General features: G+C 36.8%; 1 protein-coding gene across 1 annotated transcript in view; it reads left to right on the forward strand.

Annotated features, from left to right (window-relative positions):
• Positions 1–17,537, forward strand: part of LOC145687178 (glycine receptor subunit alpha-2-like) — a 536,410-nt gene extending 518,873 nt beyond the window's left edge. Inside the window, exons 7-9 of the mRNA XM_081760642.1 lie at positions 2,234–2,365; positions 17,140–17,369; positions 17,445–17,537. Coding sequence (XP_081616768.1) covers positions 2,234–2,365; positions 17,140–17,369; positions 17,445–17,537 — 455 coding nt within the window. The remainder of the gene's footprint in view (positions 1–2,233; positions 2,366–17,139; positions 17,370–17,444) is intronic.
• Positions 17,538–21,329: the final 3,792 nt, after the last annotated feature.

A 21,329-nucleotide genomic window follows, 5' to 3' on the forward strand; every position in this document is an offset into this window, starting at 1 on the left:
ATTGTAGGGGTACAGGCAGAAAAAGATCATGTGCGACAGGTCTGATAGTGAATGATAAATTAGGGTACTGTATGTTCGGGTTTGGGGTTAAGGAGTGACAATAATAATAATAATAATAATAATAATAATAATAATAATAATAATAATAATAATAATAATAATAATAATAATAATAATAATAATAATCCTGTTTAGGATTAGCTAAAAGTGCAGAAGTTCTCTCCAAATATAATGAAGGAATGCCTAATTGTGGATAACACATTTTCTACGTTATAAGTTTACTAAAAATGGCTCCTACAAAACAATTGGTATCCTGGAATATTTAATAAATTCGTAATCAGCAGCTAAAAATCTACATTTATAATCGTTTTATTTTATCGTGGTTGGATTTTCACTCCTACCAGCGTTATATTTTCAGTGTGCTACCTTATTGAACACTGTATTGAATGTGTGGGTCTTAATAGTACGTGCAGTTAGAATCGCAGTTTGTAGAAAACATATCAATAAACTGTTCGTAAGGAAATTTACAAAAAATGTTTATGGAAGTGTATTTGTTTGACTTTGCATTTATATGAGAATATATTCCGTTATTCGATAGTATAGCAATAAATTCGCAACTGTGGACTATTTAGACACATGAGAATAGCAAAGTGAATAATTCATTTCAGTTATTTTATTTTAATGTGTTTCCCTGTTACTTTTTTAAAGTATTAAACAAGTCCAATAAACACATAATTCACTGGTTCGGGGCCTCAATTACCCCCCCCCCCTCATGGCTACAGTCCCAATTAAGAAAAAGCGTTAAGGAATTTGCGGCAATGCTTTACATTGCCTTTAAATGAGAGCGCCTCAGCGTTGCTACATCTCATTATTCGCTTGTGTTTAACCCGTCAACGTCCAGTGTCACACGTCGACTTCGAAACTTTTTTGTGCGGTGATGCAACATATATAGGGAAGAAGCTGGTGCTACAGTGGTTCACTAGGACCCTCTGGTGGATGATTGGTGAACAAGAAGACAGCTTTAAAGTATTGTCACCTGTAGGTGACATTGGGCGTTGACGGGTTAAGCACGAAACGAATGACTCACCTTCTGGAGATTCAATGTGATTAGCTACGTATTCTATACAGTGTGTCCAAAAAGTAATGGTAAAATGAAACCACGGATTCCACAGGTACCCAAACAAGAAAAAATGGTTTATATGACATGTAGTCCAGAAGTGGACAGTGGCGAAACTAGACAACTCCAAATGTGGGGCGAAAGGAACTTCACACCTGCCAGCGGAATAATGATAGGAGCCAAGAAGGGGGTTCGTAAATACAAAAAAAAAAAAAAAAAAAAAAAAGAAAAAAGAAAGTCATATTGGGTTGACATGTTATACGCATGTTACATAACTGCGCCAGAGATCATCCTTACATCATTTAGGGATTCACCGAATGTATCAACGGCAGGGGTAATGAAACATGGAATGATGAAAACCATACAGAAAGAAGTTGTTGTCCATGGCACGACTGCACGTTCATGTGTAATGGGAGTCAAAGTAAATACCATTGAGCATGATTGCATAATCTCAGGGAGCAATGGAATGTAGTATATCAGATAGAAACTTGCAGAGAGAGGGTAGAAAGAAAAACAAGTGTAACTAGTCGTATAATGTAATGAAATAACAGGCAAAATACACAACGACGTACTGCATTTGTAATGAAATATCTAGCATAGAGTAGTACTACACACTACTAGGTCATACGTGCTAACCATAAACGTACATACAGTTGTTCAAAGTGCTGTCCTCCCATATCTATGCAACGTGCTAATCGTGAGTTTCGAATGCATTCCTTCACTTCCGGTGTGTTGTCTAACTGTTCATGCACATCTTCAATGCGGTTTTGTAATTCGGCAAATTCCTTTTTTTAAGTGTGAAGTTTCTTTCTCCCCCACATTCGAAGCTGTCTAGCTTCGCCCCTGTCATATAAACTTCTTTCCTTCTTGTTTTGGTACTAGGAATCTGCGGTTCCATTTATCAAAATTTACTTTTGGGACACCCTGTATGGTAATGTCTCTATGCGTAACTACATCTTAACACCACCAGACCATGTTTCTTTTTATAATTGACCTCATTCTCATATATTAATTGTATTCAACATATCCCTGGGTACAACTTCGCATTACGTCGGCAATTTTTATACAGTACAAAAATATATTTTAATGACACTAGCTACTTTCTATGCTTTGCAGTATCTCACACAACTGACGACCTAGTATTTGTATGGGATCCAATTATTCCTCTTGTAGTGGATCCTATCGAACTACCCCAACTGGATCTTGTGAAGAATGATACAGGCGATTGCACACAAGTTTATTCAACGGGTAAGTAGATTTTCTGTTTGTTTTATCCTATTTTCTAAATTAAATAAAAGTGATGGTGGAAATTTCAATGAACTCATAGGTTCGTTTTAACGTTTTGAGATGGAGAGAATACACTCGTGATTACTTTGCTTCGATAATTAACCCAATAAGCCGACAATCCAACACTATACTTGTGAGTAAGCTCCTTTGTGGCTAAGCTTTAGCATACACTTCTTTGGCGTAGAAGAATCGAGTTCGATTCCTGACGGGAGCTCACGTGGCTCGGATCTCACGTTTAACTGTAGGTCCACGTCTCATATAGCGTCACTGCTGAAAGGGATGCTAAACTCAAAATCAAATCGAATCAAAATGTACTTATGAGTAGATATATGTCTTACATTTCTGCGAGAGTCGAGAGTGTCAGCGTATGTTCACCAAGTGTAAAAGTTGAGGAAAAACATGGCCATTTCTCAGCAATATGACCATGACAGTCCTTCCATGACATGCAAGTTGGTGGTGAATAACATCGTGTCCAAGAGTTTTCTCGTATCCTCCTGTCTCATCCAATACTCTCATTCCACCAACTATTTGATTATCATTCACTTTCAGCAATAATCCGTATCCTTTAGCCTGCAGGGCATAAATGGTGGACGTCAGACGAGAAATTTCATTTCATTTCAAATGAAATCTTTCAGGTTTACGTCCCACGATTATGCTGGCGAGACTAATGGAGACGGTGATGATGAGAAATGAATGAAATGATGGAATGAATAAAATGGGGAGAAACGGGAGAACCTCGGTAAAACTCACACACACTGTGTTTGTCCACCGCAAAGTTAACTTGAAGCGACCTGGGATCGAACCAAGGACCCCATGCACCAGAGGTGAACGCTCTACCACTGAGCCACTGAGCCCCGATAATTTCATTTCAGTAGTATATAAAAGATACAGGTCTGGGAGTGTTAAGCAATCAATTTCCTTAATGTTGCGTCAGCGTCAGACAGTTTCTCTCTTGTTGGGGATATAAGTAATATCCCCAATTCTACATTCACATTTTGTTTCTTGCTCATAAAGTTAGGTAAGCTACAGGGGAGGAAAGGTTCGTCCCTTTTCGAAATGGGGAAAATGCACGAGTCATTATTTCCAATAGTGTAGGTTTAGGATTAGGAATTATATTTTTGGACTTCCGACACCTATGGCATGTTAGCCCCTAACTTATGAATGATGATGCCCCTCAGTGATCACACTATCCGAGGAAAGGGAAGAAAAAAAGATTGTGAAAGGAAGCGAGCGGCCTGGGACCTGCATTTTAGGTACCATCCCGGCATTTGCCTGGCATGAATGAGAAAAAAAACACCAAGAAAACCTTACTCAGGATGGCTGACCAGAGAAAAAGCTTTTAAGTTTTTCGACAGATTGTCCCCAATGAGAATCGAACGCGGGACCGCTCACATCAAAGACAAGAGCGTTAGAAACTACTCTATGTGGGGCCACGGTTCCGATAATGTAGATAGTATCTCTGCCTTAATCTGAGGTAGGTAATGCTGAGATTGTAGCCTAGTTACATGGGCTTCTCTGATCATAGGTTGAACTCAGCCAAGTTGAGATTATACCGTAGGAGTCGGTACCTTGCAACGTTGGAACTAGTGCTCTCAACGGGTCGGGTCGGGTCGGGTTGAAGACCGACCCGACCCGACCCGTGACCCGAATTGACTGACCCGACCAGACCCGACTGACCCGAACCGTGATCCGACCTCATTGACCCGACCCGACAACCCGACCCGAGCTGACCCGACTGACCCGACCCGAATAGCCTGACCCGACAACCCGACCCGACCCGTAACCCGACCAGAGTTGACCCGATCCGGGTCGGGTCGGGTCAACCCGATCCGTTTGAGAGCACTATGGTCACGACACTGGGTGAACGCCAAAATGCACTTCCATTGGGAATTAAATCCGGACCACGTGTCCCGAAGTCTTACACGTTAAGCACTAGCTAGATCAAGCGGTGGATTTGTATATGCATCTTAATGAATATTTGGCACTTTTGAGGTTTGGTTATTTCTTTTTATAACTGATACCAATGTCCGACGTGGGAGAAGTTTATTATTTTTTTTCTTGCTTTAGTTCTATGTGACGAAATTTTTATTCAAGGTCAGTGCTCTCACCTGCTTGAACGGCAGGGGGTCTTCTCGGAAGGCAATAGCAAGAGTCTCTTGGCGGAGACAAAAGGAACTCGTTTAACTACAATGATAAGGGTTGAGGAAACAGGAGAACACCTGTGATTTTTTCCAAGCCTTCAACTTTCATTCCAAAATAGGTTCTTATGATTCCGGGACCCGTGCCACTTTGATTTTTCTTTCTTGGTACCGTAATTAAAACGTATTTTACAGTATATATAGTTGCACGTAAGAAGATAGATAATATGAATTTTGTAATTTAAAATTTAAAAATACAGTATGATATTTAATTACAAAGTACTAATTTTATTTCATCAATTTCAGCCCAACAAATGAAATTCAAACAATTCGCTCCCTGGGTCTTGGTCATCAATACTGCGTCTTATTCTTTGTCTTGCAGTCAAGTCTTGGTCCTGCATTTCGTAGTCTTGCTGGTCTTTCATGCTATACAAGAGCCAAGAATGCTCGCCTCATCGGTACAAATGAAGACCAAGTGTGATTTTGATTATGGTCTTTCATACTATACGGAAAGCAAGAAAATATGTTCATCGCTACTTGGTGATCACCAAAACAAGGCCAAGAGCAAGATTACTATGCAATTCGTCTTGCATATCCAAACTTTATCTTGTTCTTGTCTCGATGTTTTTGGGCTTGGTGAAATAAAATGAAATACCTGCTTGGGCTTGGTCGTCCATATCCAATCTTTCTTTTAGCCTTGCTTAACACGTTAGCTGCCATGTGGGTCCGATCGGGCCTACTGGAGTGATCTAAGAAAATGTTCTTGTAGGTCCGATCGGACCCACAATGTATAATTCGTCGAATTGACGTTAGAGTACTTGTATTGTTAAATCCTGTTTCTACTGTTATTGAACTGTGGTGTTTTTATTACACATGTAGGTTTTGGTCTTTGATATTGATTATTAACGCCGCTAGGGGCGCTAAATACCAAGTAACAAGCATTTGTTGCTTTTGTAGACCCGATCGGACCTATGATTTGCTTTTTAAGTGACGTGTTAAAAAGTTTAACAATGGATTCATTATTTATTCTAATTTATTTTCACAAGGTGTCAGTGTCCCTGTCATTTGCTGAATTTTCAGAAAAGTCTAGATCACTACACTGCTATTACTAATGAGATCGAGTTCTGCGCATATTTCTTCGTTTTTCATTGCACAAAGATATTACTTATTAGCACTAAAAGCAAGATGAATATATCCACACTTCTCACTTCTGCACATGTAGTAATAAACAAATAACTTTCTAACAGATTTGCCAGTTCAACTGTAATTTATCTCCTTGCCCATAAACAAAATATACACACGTAGGTCCGATCGGACCCCCAACTTTTATGCACGCGGATTCAATACCATGCCTTAGATTATGTTTCAATATTAATATTATGTTTAAAAAATATGAACAAAGCAAGAATAATGTAAGTAAGTACGCTTGGCACTCTACCGGTGAACAACAAAATTCACCCTTGGCATTAACGTGTTAAACAACTCCTAGGTTTGTTCTAAATCCAGACTCCATATTGGCGTAGATATTAATATTACAGTCGATTGGTAAAATCAATCTTCCACATTTACAAATTAAAGTACACACAAGTACAAAAATAAGCATTTACCATAAAAACACTAGCTGCAAGTGTTCAAAATAGATTTATGGCTTCTATAAAATCAATTGCAAATTGCTATTTTTAATTAGGCAGCTAGTGAAAAACAGCAGCTTTCGACTCCTGCCGAGTTTAAGCTCAACCTAAACTCAGTTGACCAAAGTGAGCTGACCGACTGACCCGACCCGATAACCCGACCCGACAACCCAACCCGAGCTGACCCGATTGACCCGACTCGATAACCCGACCCGACAACCCGACTGACCCGACCCGACAACCCGACCCTAGTTGACCTGACCCGACCCGACCCGTAACCCGACCCGTTTGAGAGCACTAGTTGGAACGCTTCATGGCACCAAAACATTAATGTTAGCTAGCCTTAAAACTCTCCGTAGCTAACGTTGCAGATACTGTTGGACTCTCATTCGCTATGGAAATTCCCTCCACCAGTGGATATAACTAAGAGATGGAGGAACTTCCGCTTCTGTATAAGGGAGACAAAATGCGCTTATTCTTCAAAGCAACGCAAGGGCATTGGATTCAATGAACTTAGAATTCAGATTAAACTTACCTCGTACACATAATGTAAAAAAATATATGACGATTTTTACAAAATATGAACATTTTGTCAAATTATTACGAAATACGAAAGTTTAAAATGTGCGATTTCGACTGAATATGCCATAAAATATGTAGATCCTTGTTCTCGTTGCCATAGGAGGCATGGTTTAAAATATGGAACTTCACATTTTGCTTCTCTCAGCTTATAATATTGTGTTGTTAGTACATTCCTTCGTCCGTCTGCTACTCTGCAGGATAACTCTTGAATGGAAGCTATTTTTAATTCTTTTTTTTTTTTTTTTTTTTTTTTTGCAATAAATAGTTAAAACAATTATCTCTGCCGAGTTATTTAACGGAATTTATACATTATTATCTTAATGGGTAACGGGTAGCAGTGGCAATCTATAACTCATATTCTTTACATAGTGTCGATACAAGTTTTAGAATGCTTCTTCTTCTTCTTCTTCTTCTTTTTCAGTAGATTAATGGGAAACGGCGATTTTAACTTGTCTAACTGCATCACATATCCCATATATGTGAGCAAAATTTTATGGTAATTATTTTTTCTTTTTTTTCTTCCTTTCTTTCTTTTCTTTCTTTCTTTTTTTTTGGCAATATATATAGCTAGAATGATCATCTCGCCTGAGCTCATTAATGAGGTCAGTCCGTTAATATCTTAACATGTAACGGCGAATTTAACGGTGGCTTTCTGTAGCTCATAGCTCATGTCCCACGTACTACAGTCAGAGCTCCTCCGTGGCTAAGCGGTTAGCGTACGCGCCTTTGGCGTGGGAGACCCGGGTTCGATTCCCGGCGGGAGCTCACGTGGTTCGGATTCCACGTTAATCAGTAGGTCCACGTCTCATATAGCCTCGCTGCTGAAAGGGACGCTAAACTAAAATCAACTCAACTCAACTCAACGTACTACAGTCAATAAGCTCGTGGACTGGACGCAGTGTGGCGCTAGTGGTATACTACATTGATAAGTGATAAACTGGAGGAAACAGTGAAGTGCATCTCATGACCCAGCAAGAGACAAGTCTGTGCATAGAGTGTAAAGGACGTACTGCTTCTTTTGTGAAAGGAGTTGATTGCACTGCGGCAGACTTGGAGAATGCTGCCGTTGATTGAACGTTCCTGAACCTAATAATAACAGGAGATGAAACATGGCGTTTCCTCTACGATCCATAACTAACGAGACAAGCAGCCACTTGGAAGTTGCCATCATCTCCAAAACGCCAAAACCTAGACAAGACAGGTCAAAAGATAAAATGATACTTGAACTATTTTGAAAATCAGTGTGGATCCGTGTAACAATCTATCTGTGTGTGTGGACGTTCACATCGAGCACAGCAACAATGAGTTTTACTGGTTGCCTATATTATGGGTACTAGTCCACGAATCTATTGACTGCACTAGTATAAGTGAACGTTTCATTTTTTTTTTTTTTTTTTTTGCAATAGATTGATAGGGTGATTTTTCTCGACCGATTTGGTTAATGGAGTCAGATCGTTAATATCTTAACAGTTAACGAGTTGTTTAACTCTCAAGTAGGTGAACCATGTTTCTTAACGTAAGTAGGTGCGTGGAGATATAAGATTCCCCCATCATAAATTCGAAATTCTTAAGTACTAATGACACTTTTGATGATATATTTTTCAAGGGTAATTTTTAAAGCATTTCCCCTTGAGTGAATGATTAACAGAACTTACTTTCTGTGGTGATTTTTTGTAATGTTTTAACAGCTTGGTTTATCCAGATAAGACAAAAGTAATATACAAAAAAATATTATTTTGAAATTAAAGAAAAAGAAGAAGAAGAAGGTAATTATTAAGTTTGCGTATACGACTGAGTTATAGAAGTAGGAAAAAAACTGGTAAAATTTTATACTTGAAAATGAAATGAAATCTTTGAGTTTTACGTCCCACGGTTATGCCGGTTAGGCTAAAGGAGACGGTGATGATGAATAATGAATGAAATGGTGGAATGAAAAAAAGTGGGAGGAAACGGGAGAACCCCGAGAAAACACACGCACACGGTGTTTGTCCACCACAAAGTTCACTTGGCGGGGGCTGAGATCGAACCCGGGACCCCAAGCACCAGAGGTGAACGCTCTACCACTGAGCCACCGCGGCCCCCATTTTTTTTTAATACTTGAATATGTTTTATTAACGAGTATTTAAACTAGTATCAATTACACGCTTCGTTGGGTTAAATTAAGAAAAGACATGTAATATATTTCGTTAGTTAGTCAATTTTTACTATTACTAAAGCGCTCTCTGGTATCAGCCATTCTTGATGATTTTTAAATTTCTCGCCCTTCTCCCCATGTTGCGCGTCTGAATTTAGATTTAAACGACATCGGAAGTGTCACTGTTCATCACAGCGACACCGAAAACTATGGATTCAACATTAATCTCCGCCATTTTCGACAATTTTATTTATCTCCTCCCTCCCCTATGTTACAAGTCAATTCATTGGCAGTATCACTGTTCATCTCAGTGACCCTGAAAACCATGAATTCGACACTGATATTGGTCATTTTGATCATTTATATATATTCCCCTCTTCCCACCTGCAAGTTGCGGTGCTGAATTTGGATGTACACGGGATCGAAAGTGTCACTATTCATCTTATCGACCCCGTAAACTATGGATTAGACACCAATATTGGTCATTTTTGATTATTTATAAATCTCTCCCTTTCCCTCCCAAGTTACAGGGCCGAATCTTATCGTAAACGGGATCAGAAATGTCACTGTTCAACTCAACGACCCTGAAATATATAGATTCGACACTAATATTTGTTATTTTCGATCATTTTTATATATATGTCGGCCTTCCCTCCCCCAAGCTGCGGGCCTGAATTTGGATTTAAACAGCATCGAAAGTATCACAGTTCATCTCAGTGACCCTATCGGTCATTTTTGATCATTTTAAAATGCCCTTCCCCCTCCCCTAAAATGTGCAGCCAAAGTAATATGACAAAACCCATCTCAGGTTGGAACCACATCTATGTTCAAAATTTGATCAAGATCGATCAGGTGGTTCAAGAAGTTTCAAGTTTTACTTATATTATATACATCTTCCACTCCCCCACACCTCTTTTAGGTTCTACCATCAAAGTAAAATTAGAAAAAAGTAAAATAAAATAAAAATAAACTTTGCAGTTCCGAACTTCATCTATGTTGAAAATTTTATTGAGATGGGTTTTGTGGTTGAAGAGCTATTAAGTCACAAACTAGCCACTTTCGTTTTTATTCCTATTGATTTTCGTATATCTCCCCTCCTCCTCCATCCGTACATTACTCCGTCAAAGTGAAATGACAAAAAATATCCCATTCTTGAACCTCATCTATGTTAAAAATTTGATCGAGATTGGTCGTTTGGTTCAAGAGTTTCAAGATTTATTTATTTTCTATAAATCTCTCTCCTCCCCCACCCCTAACTTTTGTCGTGAAAGTGAAATGACAAAAACACTCCTAGCCCGAACCACATCTATATTGAAAATCTGATAGAGATCGGTAGAGTTAGATTAGGAGTCACAAACGTAGTCACTTTGAATTTCATAATATAGACTAACCTTTGGCTAGCTGGGGGATCCGCCCCCAGACCCCGTGTTTGCTCGGCTTACGGTATTGCACGTCTTATGTATCACCTCTGCATCAAAAGTGAATTTCGTGCATTTGCTTTCTAATTACATTTCCTGAATTTGGCCCAGCTGGGGGCTTCGCCCCCTGACCTCCGCATTTACTCTTAAACTCTTGCATCTCTTAAACTCACAATTCTATTAAATTTCAAGTTTGTTTCGTATTTCAACTATTTAAAAAATAAGATTTTGTATCCCAAAAAAGCACCAATTTAAATAACAGGGAAATTTTTTCAACCCCACTTTGCATCCCTTAAAAACTAAAAGTATTCACTTTCGGCAATTTTCCTGTTGACTAGTCCCGGAAGGCTAATATCATGACAAATTTCATCATTCTAATCCTGCCAGCAGTGCCTAAACATTTTGGGGTGTAGAAGATGTCCCATATGTCTTTACTATGGGAAAGATTTTTCAGTTCCCCATTAAAGCACTCTACCTTTGGAAGTTTTAACATTTGGCGTCTTACTTAGTTAAAGCTAACAAAAACATATAAGCACATCGAATTTCAAGTTTTTATTCTTATCCCAAGTACCTGAAATATGAGATTATATGTTAAGAAAAAGACACATTTAAGTAACAAGGTGAATTTCTTCATCGCCCATTTAGACCCCTAAGACTTAAAGATATTAACTTTTGGCAATTTTCTTCTCTGGTAGTCCTACAGGACTATCTACAATCATGTCAAATTTATTCATCGTAGTCCTACAGGAAGTGCCCAATATTTTGGGGGGATATAAATGGTGTCCCACATAAAAAAATACAGACAATTTTTCAGTTTCCCATTAAATCACTCTAAAGTTGTTTTTTTTTTTTTTTTTTATATTTACTGATTTACTTAGTTAACGCTAACAAAAACGTACAAGCATACCGTATTTGAAGTTTTTGTTCCAATTGCAAGTACCCAAAACATGAGATTATAATTTCAACAAATGGCTTATTTAAATAACATGAAGAATGTCTTCATGTTCCCTTTAGACCCCCTAAAAATTAAAAATATTCACTTTTGGCAATTTTCCTGCGGGTTAGTCCCGGACAACTACAATCATAGGCGGCGCCAAAGTGGGTGCAAATTAACTTCGATTTTCAGATTTCCCATAATCATCCTTTCTATTTTGTATATTTCTTGTTTCCTGTGTTTGGATATATTTGAGTGACTTCTAAAGTATCTCATAAGTTACTTGCTATCATAGAGTGTTTTTTTTTTATTATTTTTAAGTAAAAGTTAGGGATTATTTTTGAGATCTTAAAAGACTCAATGTTGCAGAGCGCTCTGGCAACAAAGTTAGGATGTGTTGTCTCTTTCTAGCCTCTACCCACATTTCCAAATCCTGGCCCGCCTATGGCTACAATCATGCCAAATTTCAACTTTCCACGTCAACCGGAAGTACCCCTTTATTTTATGTCAGTTCATGTTGTTATATATATATATATATATATATATATATATATATATATATATATATATATATATATATATATATATAGAGAGAGAGAGAGAGAGAGAGAGAGAGAGAGAGAGAGAGAAAGAGAGAGTTACGGTTACCAAAATTATCTCAAGTATCAAAATTTGAGAGCTTTTTATTTATTTATTTGTTTTTTATTTTAGAATTAATTTCATGCTACGTTAGCAAGATAAACCTAAAATGTTACTTCTTTCACCTTTCAATTTAATGTCCCACACGTCTTATAGGCTAACGAAGACGATGATTAAGGCAAATTAATGATGCTGGAGGTATTGGTGGAATGAGAAAGTGGGATGCAATGTGAATACCCCAAGAAAGTTACAAACACGATGTTGTCCAACACAAACTTACATGGCCGGGAATCGAACGAAGGACCCCACGCACTAGACGTAAAAGCCATATCACTGAGACACTGTGCCCCCAATGCTACTAATATACAATTTATTATTATTATTATTATTATTATTATTATTATTATTATTATTATTATTATTATTATTATTATTATTTTTATTACAATTATATGAAGTCGATCTCATGTAATATCATATTTTCATTATAAAGTTTAGCAAACGTTTTCATCAACCAAAGCAAAGAGTTTTATGAAAGAACTTGAAATCTTGTAACATACCAAACGCTTTAAATACGATAAACACTTAAGAAGACTAGTTATAATTGAGTAGTCCTTGAAATTGATATACATACGCAAGTATGTTCTCTTTTGATTGTCCAGGAAAATATCACAAACAGTTTCCATGTGAGACAAAGATATTCCCTTGTCACTTACAGTGAAATGCATTCACTTCCGTCATGTGTTTACCTCATGTTTGTATTGATCAAAACCCTGGGCCAAATCTAGGCTCCATACAAACATCCAGTTTCAACGTAATTAAGAACATCATTTGAAAAATTCTTTGAGTACCAGCTTGTTCTATTTCAGACGATATTTCTGTTTCAGACGATGTATAAAAACATGAAAAGCACAATAACTCGGCATAACTGGGTGCACTCCATAGGTTGATGATATTAAATCGTATTATCTCAGATAAAACTGTGTATTTCAAACTTAAAAAAAAAGAAGAAAAATATTTTAAAAACATACACAAATGTAGGAAGGTGCTTAGAGTATGCCATATCCTGGTTACTTTGCGACGTTCTCATAATTTAACGTTTTCCCAGAAAAAAGTACACATTTAACTTTAAGTGAAAACATATTCTAATTCAGGAAAGTAATAAATATCTAAACTTTGTAGACAATCGTGTATTGAAAAAAAATAAATAACGAAAACAATTATCTGGAGTATGCGATACCCCTGCTTCCCTACTCACCTGTTAACAGTGGTGATATACCTACTTCGGAAAGAACTTTTATATTGGTAGTTGGTGAGTACTTCAAATTGTATGCCCGTAGTCAAACTCCCTCTAAAAAAATGTTGCGGAAGTACTGCAGGATTCTAAAACATGTATTTTTGGATAGCGCACATATTAGTGACTAAGTGAAGTTTTGACCCGATTACGTTATTTTCCACAGTGTTGGAGTTATGGAGCTTTAAAGTTGTTTTTTTTTTTTCATATTTTCGACAGCCTATAACTCCGAAAGGAACCATTTGTGTACACAGGTTGGTCTGTACTTTTTGTTTTATCTTCGTGTGAGGAATCACCTTCCAAACATTGTCAGTGTTGTTTTGAAACACCCTGTATATATATATATATATATATATATATATATATATATATATATATATATATATATATATATATATATCCATTATAACGTCCTGTAGGTAGAGACAATAACAGTCCGGGATTTTAGCCCTTTACCTAATTATTTTATTAAAAAAAGTATTACAAAATATAGTTTTTGTATCTACAAGGTGAATATTTTAAGATCTTTATAACAAGTGAGGTGAAAAAAGGAAATGTTTTATACGGGAATCCTTTAGCTCATAGCAGCCTCCGAGGCGTTTTGCAGCAACTTCGGGATTCGGAACTTTGGTAACTTTCTTAGCTCATGGCAGCGTCTAGATGTTCGGATTGTAGTTAAGACATCTTAGCTGATGCCAGCCTCCAGGAATTTAGGCAAGGTAGTACTCCTCCATCCAGGGTGACCTCAGGAGTATGTGTAGGTTAAGTGATCAGTGAACAGCTGATAATTCTGTCCTCTTCGGGTCCATTTTTATAGTAGATTTCTGGGCGACTCGTTTCTCCTCGGTTCCCGTCATGTTGGCTTTTCGTATCTTTCTGGTTCCATGTGTATCGTCTGCTGTATTGATGCTTGTAAACCAGAGCACGTGTTGCATGAATAACATGTGCTCACACTGAAAGAAGGAGATCCTTACAAAATTGTATATATATCATATGTCTTGCGCTTAGTTTAATAGAGTCAATCCGTTACCACTATAACTGGTAATTATGACTTTAATTGGGAAGCTTAATACAAATACAAATACTTCATCTCTATACATCTTACCATTTTTGTACAACGGAAATCAGTATTGAAACCGGAAGTAGTAATAGGTTTCAACTACTTCCGGTTTTGGTATAGTATTGTAAGTTGTCATAGTATGTTTTCTTGAGATCATGAATTGTTTGCAGAAAACCACTTGTCGCTGTTTAACATATTTTTTCTCTCTGGTGATATATATTGAAACCGGAAATGGTTAATTTGATCCACTTCCAGTTTGAATAGAAGGTTAACACATAATATAAAACGTATTCTTGGATCCCTGAATTAATTGCAAAAATTGCATCTTGATATATCTTACCATTTTTGACCTGCGAAAATCAGTATTTAAACTGGAAGTATTACTAAATTTCAACCATTTCTGGTTTCGGTAGAGTGTTGTGGGTTGTGATAATATGCTCTTTTGAGACACTGAATCAATTGTAGAAAACTACATGCATCTATCTGATACCATTTTTATGGCGATAAGTCTTTATATCGAACATGGCTAATTTGAACCACTTCAGGTTTGAATAGAAGGGTAATGAGTAAAATGATTTTTTTTTCTTTTTAGGACAGTGAATCAATTCAGAAAACCGCATCTCTATATCTCTTACTGTTCTTGCTCTGTAGAAATCAGTATTAAAAGCGGAAGTAATATGAAATTTAAACCACTTCTTGTTTTGGCTGAGTGTTCAGGATAGTCATGGAACGTTGCCTTGAAACGCTAAATCGATTTCAAAAGACCGTATCTCGCCCTTACCGTTTGGGTTCTAAAGTGATAAAAGTTCACACCGGAAATGACTAATTTGAACCACTTCTGATTTGAATAGAGAATTATCGGAGGAGATGGAACCTATTCTTGAGGTGCTGAATCGCTTACAAAATACATCTCGATATCTTTTACCATGTTTGCTCTGATACTTGTCGACAGATAGACGGACCTACAAAACCGTTCTATAAGATTTCCAATACATATGTAAAGCATGGTTTGGAAGTCTAATAATTGTAATCCCCGCCCTTTTTGTTACCCCATTTTTTTCTTTGTTTTAGGTCGAATATCAGAAAACGTTGAAACATGTTTCAAATTATTTTAATTGAAAAGTTCTTAATATTTCATGTTTCTAACCGTAACATATTCCGAAATATAGACATGTTACTATAATAGTTGTAATTACCATGCATTTTTCTTTCCGCCAATTTCCTCCCCTTCTAGGTCAAATATTAAAAAAAAAAAAAAAAAAGCGGAGAAAACGTTTGTTATTATTTTAAATGCAAAGTCTGCAAACCAAATTTCGTGCCTCTAAACTTCAGGATTTCCGATATTCAGACATTTTTTATGGCAATTAATGCCCCTATTAACAGCCTTCCTCGTCTACTTGCCCAAAATCATTTCTTTATGGTGTCTTTCTTTATAGTCACAAATTCTTTGTCCTATACAAATTTCAAGTTTTATAGCTGTGACGTTTTCGCTTGGGCTTTGATCAACCAGTGAGTCACTCAGGACTTCTTTTCTTACATATACGAGTAGAGATTGATTAGGGTACATGTTGCATGCTAAATACTTAACCAAAATAACAAACATTGGCCCGACATTCTTAAACAGTAAACAATATTTAAATAGTTTAATCGAATTCTCTTAAAAGTGTGAAAAACTGAGTCTATGTAAGAAATATAAAATTGTAAGAGTAAAAACCAAATGTGAACCACATACGTGAATATCATTTGGTTGTGTCACTGAATTTAACTAAATAAAACTTAATACAAAATAGCACAGTTGAAGGAATATTTGTTCTGGATCTTTGAAATTATAACATCTTCATCAGATACATCAGTGCATCAGACAATGTGTGTGATAAAGATAGTGTAATGGTTAAAAAAGTGGCAAAGATTGATAATATTGTATTTCCAACTGTAGTTTTAAATATAACTTCGTAAAAATAAGCGTAGTACGTATTTATAACTTCTTATCAACTGCAATTCTAAATAAAACTACGTAAAAAGTGCAACACAAATTGATACTATTTTGTTTTTAGCTGCAGTTCTAAATAAAACTCTGTAAGAAAGATAGTGTGGCACAGATTCATAATAGTCCTTTACAACTGTAGCTTTAAATAAAACTCTGTAAGAAAAACAATGTGGCACAGATTGATAATATTTTATCTTCAACTGTAGTTCTAAATAAAACTCTGTAAAAAGAAAATGTGGTACAGGTTGATAATATTCTTTTTCCAACTGTAGCTATATCTAAAACTCCATAAAAATGCAATGCGGCACAATTTGACAATGTTTTCTTTTCAACTGCAGTTCTTTTGTATGGAGATTCATTTCTCTGAACATAAAACAAAAATATCCAGGTTGAACCTGAAAGATGTACACAAACTCTAGGAGACGATTCGTGACTTCGAAAGAAGACAAAATGTCTTCTTGCATATTGCCGAATTCCGTGTCGTGTTTTTAGAGTGACAGGGGGTGCCAACTTGGAATCAAAACTCGAATCCTGACAATTGGAACGGAAAAGCAAGTTGTACACATACTTCGGGAGGTGATTCGTAACATCAAAATAACACAAAAGTACTCTTGCATGTTGACGAATTTCGCCCGATGCATAGTGACATATCTCTGTTCTGTTCCAATTGTTACGATTCGAGTTTCCATTCCAAGTTGGCACCCCTTCCAATCTTACACGACTCGGAATTCGACAATATGCAAGAATACTTTTTGTCTTCTTTTGATGCCACGAATCACCTCCCGGAGTTTGTGCACATCTTTCAGGTTCACCCTGTATATTCCAGATTAAATCGAATGTCATTCATTTCAAATACTTTAAATTATGTTGGCAAAGCACATATGTGAACAATATTGACATATCTGAACAATGTTGCAGGCAACTTCACATGTCTTAAAGTAGTGTTCACATTGAAGCGTCGCCTGGGCTACTACTTGTTCCACACATATGTTCCCACATGTCTGATTGTGATTATGTCATGGATTTCATTTTGGATTAAACCCGAGGCAGTCCCTGCACGAGTTACCCTGGGGGTCACTTCTCTCCTCACTCTCTCAACTCAACACGCTAACTCACAAAAGTCACTTCCGCCAGTCTCCTACATTAAGGTAAGTAAAATTATCTGTAGGTAAAACTGTGTGCATGGTACTTTAAATATTGTTTTGCACTTAATTCTCTTCTAGAATTTAGCAAGTGTAAGCTTTAAAATGGTACATATGTTGTATGAAGTTCATAAATACATGATGAGAAAGCATAAATTAACTCCAGTACATTAGATAATTTCTGAAACATAAACATTGTCATCCATCAATTTTCACTTTCCATTAAGCCATTGATTAGCATTCCATTCACTGATTAAAGTTACATAACAACCACAATTACGCTGTGAGTTCATAAACGCTCTTTATTCTTTTTGTTTGCCCATCCTTTGATTGGAATCGGAAGCTAACAAAGGCAACGGTCCTTCAATTGGTGCTACTCCACGTTGAAATCCATTCATCAACTACGTGAACAAAAGTGGAATAATTTCGACAGATGATGTTATTTAAAACACCCATTCACCTCTCCACTCCTCCAACATTATATATATATATATATATATATATATATATATATATATATATATATATATATAACAGGAATAGAACTAACTGTTAATGCAAATTTCGAGTCACGTATGATATTTTAAAGTGTGACAAGATTTAACGAGTGCGTGACAGGTTATTCAATATTCAATAAAATATTAAATAAGCGTTGTAGTGTCAGCAGAAATATCAGTGAACGTTTGTTTGATTTTTTTAAACAATAGCACTGAATAAGTATTAAATATAATAGTTGATCTCCTGTTAGTTTCGTTTTCATTGTTTCTACCTACTTTAATTTGTATATCTGGGTTTTCGTACACTAAAAATACAACCCGCTGAGCAAAGCAACGTTTATTTTTTTTTTTTTAATAATAAATGTGTGATAGTTTTGCCAACTAACTGAACATATTAGCGTCATCAGACACTAAAAAAGAGAGAGAGTTGTATCTAAATGTAACAGAATCCCCAAAAATGTTTCTGGGCCACGCGAGGGACACGGAGCATAATATTAATTGGTGTGAGATTGAAGTGTTAGTACAGGAATAAAGGATGTTAATAAAAAAAATGGAAGCCATGTTCATTGAAAAAGAGAAAAACTTTGTTGTGAATTGGAATACAGGACCTAAAACTGACGAATAGTGGGGCAAGTTATTAGAAAGTCTTAATTTGTAGCTTAGTTTTAAACTGGACCAGGGAGAGAAATGGATCTGCGGTGTTGAATTTCAGTTTTGTCAACTTTCGTTATGATTGGCTGAATCTGTTTTGATCAGCGAATCAGCGTTTAGAACCATTTTTTTTCTTCGGATTATGTTATATTTAGATGCAACTCTCTCTTGTTTCCACAGGATCTGATGAAGTCAATATGTTCATTTAGTTGGCGAAACTGTCACACATTTATTATTATCTTAAAAAAAAAAAAAAAAAAAAGTTGTTTGGCATAGGGAATTGTACTTTTAGTTTAAGTTATTTAAGATAGCAATGCTAGTATGAACCAGTTAGTTACTGGGTTTTCTTGAAAACTGCGCATGCGAGAGCGTTTCTCGTGTGAATGCGTGGCATTTTCATGAGTTACTCATCCGCTGATTATATTAACTTCTGGAAGCCAATTAATGAGTAAATGAACGTACTAAAAGAGCGCAAGATTTTATTTTATTTTATTTTTTTTCCCGAAATGACCTAACTACTTGATAAACGATATTGTGTCAAATGCTGTCCTACGTTAGCGAAACCATGTATAAATCATTCAAAACAATCAGTAAGCTTTCGAAAGGGTAAAAGGTTCGTAAGTCCCAAAGTGCGTAAATTTTAGATCTTCCGCAATTTAGGATTTACGCACTTTATAGCTTGTCATTTTTAGGGCTTTGCAGTTTGCAGTTGTGCACCTAGTTGATTTCAATGCAATTTGAAACTTATACACTATGGGAGTTGGACATTTTAGGACTAGTACCGCGTCTTGTTTCGACGACAATGTTATAATTCTTATGGCTTAAGAGAACAGCAACTGTGCAAAAAATCAACGTAATGTTTAAAGACAGAGTATGTAGGCAATGTAAACTTGACAATTCTCCTAGCACAATGTATCCACCATTATTTGCACCCGATTCAAACTTCTTTTTGGTGAATTCGCTATTCTTTGGTTCGTCAAGTTCCATACTCCCCAAATCCTACACACACCCACCCACACACACACACACACACCCACATATATATATATATATATACAGGGCCAGATTTAGAGGGGGATTTAAATATACACTATCTAAAATAAGAAGCTAGCAGTGAACATAGCAACACTTTCCGAACCTTTCTGCCATCATGTTTTGTTTGGGGCTTAAAAGAAAGCAGAGCTTTGCAAAAGCAATAGTTTAAGTTGATTTTCTGAAGGTTGAAGGAAAAGGATTCACCAAGCAAATATTACATTTGTCGGTAGGGACGAGGAAACATAAGCCAGGAGGAGATAACATTTTTTTCCTGCATAACACTCGCAACTCTGTTTAAAATACTTTCCTCCGTTCTATGCATCAGCGTTGTCAGGAATAAAGAATATTGTCACATGTCACTTTGAAGAGTTTCAGTGTAGTTGGTTATTTTGGTAGTTATTGGTGCACCCCCTCAGACAATCCTGGATCCGGCCCTGTATATATATAGAATTTAGGGGTCTGAAGGATCGATGAAGACATTCCCCATGTTATTTACATTGGCCTTGTTTTGGACATATAATCACATATTTTAGGTACTTGGAATTGGAATAAAAACTTGAAATTCGGTATTCCTTTACGATTTCGTTAGCGTTAATTGAAGACCTGAAGTAAATTAGGATCTAAGTGCCATTTGAACAGTTTAGAGATAATGATGTTTTTCCTCGAGAATTTGTGCCGTGCACATATGCGTCACGCATTCTATTGACAATGATCTGGATTACTACGCACAGGTTTGGCGCTTAGATCCGAATACACTTAAACTGGCTTGGTCCATAGACCATCATTCCGGTTATAAATCGAAACTTCAGAAAATGGCACTTAGATCGAAATTTGCTTCAGGTCTTCAACTATGTAAATCGCTAAAAATAAAAATTTACAACCGTATAATAGTTTTATGGGGAACTGAAAACTCTTTCCCACGTTATTCATATGGAACATCTTCTTCTATATCCCAAAATGTTTTTCACTTCCGCAGGATTAGAATGATGAAATTTGTCATGATTGTAGCCTTCTGGGAATAACCCACACGAACATTTCCAAAAGTGAATATTATTAGTTTTTAAGGGGTCTAAGGGAAATAAAAAAAAATCCATGTTATTTAGATGGGCGTTTTCTTGGGATACAAAACCTTATCTTTTAGACAGTTGGAATACGGAAAGAAACTTGAAATTTGATAGAATTGTGAGTTTAAGAGGTGCGATGCCGTAGGCCGAGGAAACGTGGGGTCAGGGATGAACCAAATTCACCCCCAGCTGGACCAAATTCAGGAAATATAATTAAAGACCAAATGCACTAAATTCACTCTTGATGCGAAGACTGATACATAAGAGGTGCGAGGTCGTAGGCTGAGCAGGCACGAGGGTCTGGGCGCGGATCCCCCAGCTAGCCAAAGGCTATAGTTATACGTTTGACTGTTCCTCGAGCTGAAGATACTGCTGAGAAAGATCTGGGTTTAGTTACAGAAATATTGCGTGACGGTTCACCTGTAAGAGACATTAATATATTTCAGCTATTCCGGAACTGCTGGAAGGATTGTATTCAATATAAAAGGAACTACTGTGAAGAGAAATTAATGTTTAGACTTCTAGATGGATAATTTTCGGAGAGGCTAAGATCTTTTGGAATATGTCATACACACATATATACGCACACATCGTATTCAAAGTATCCGGGGGGCGCGATGGCTCAGTAGTAGAGCATTCACCTCTGGTGTTTGGGGTCCCTGGTTTGATCCCACTCGCGCCGTGTGGATTTTGTAGTGGACAAAAACCCTGCTCGTGGG

Source organism: Thermobia domestica, chromosome 6, assembly GCF_964235325.1.
Source record: "Thermobia domestica chromosome 6, izTheDome1.hap1.1, whole genome shotgun sequence".
Lineage (NCBI taxonomy): Eukaryota > Metazoa > Arthropoda > Insecta > Zygentoma > Lepismatidae > Thermobia > Thermobia domestica.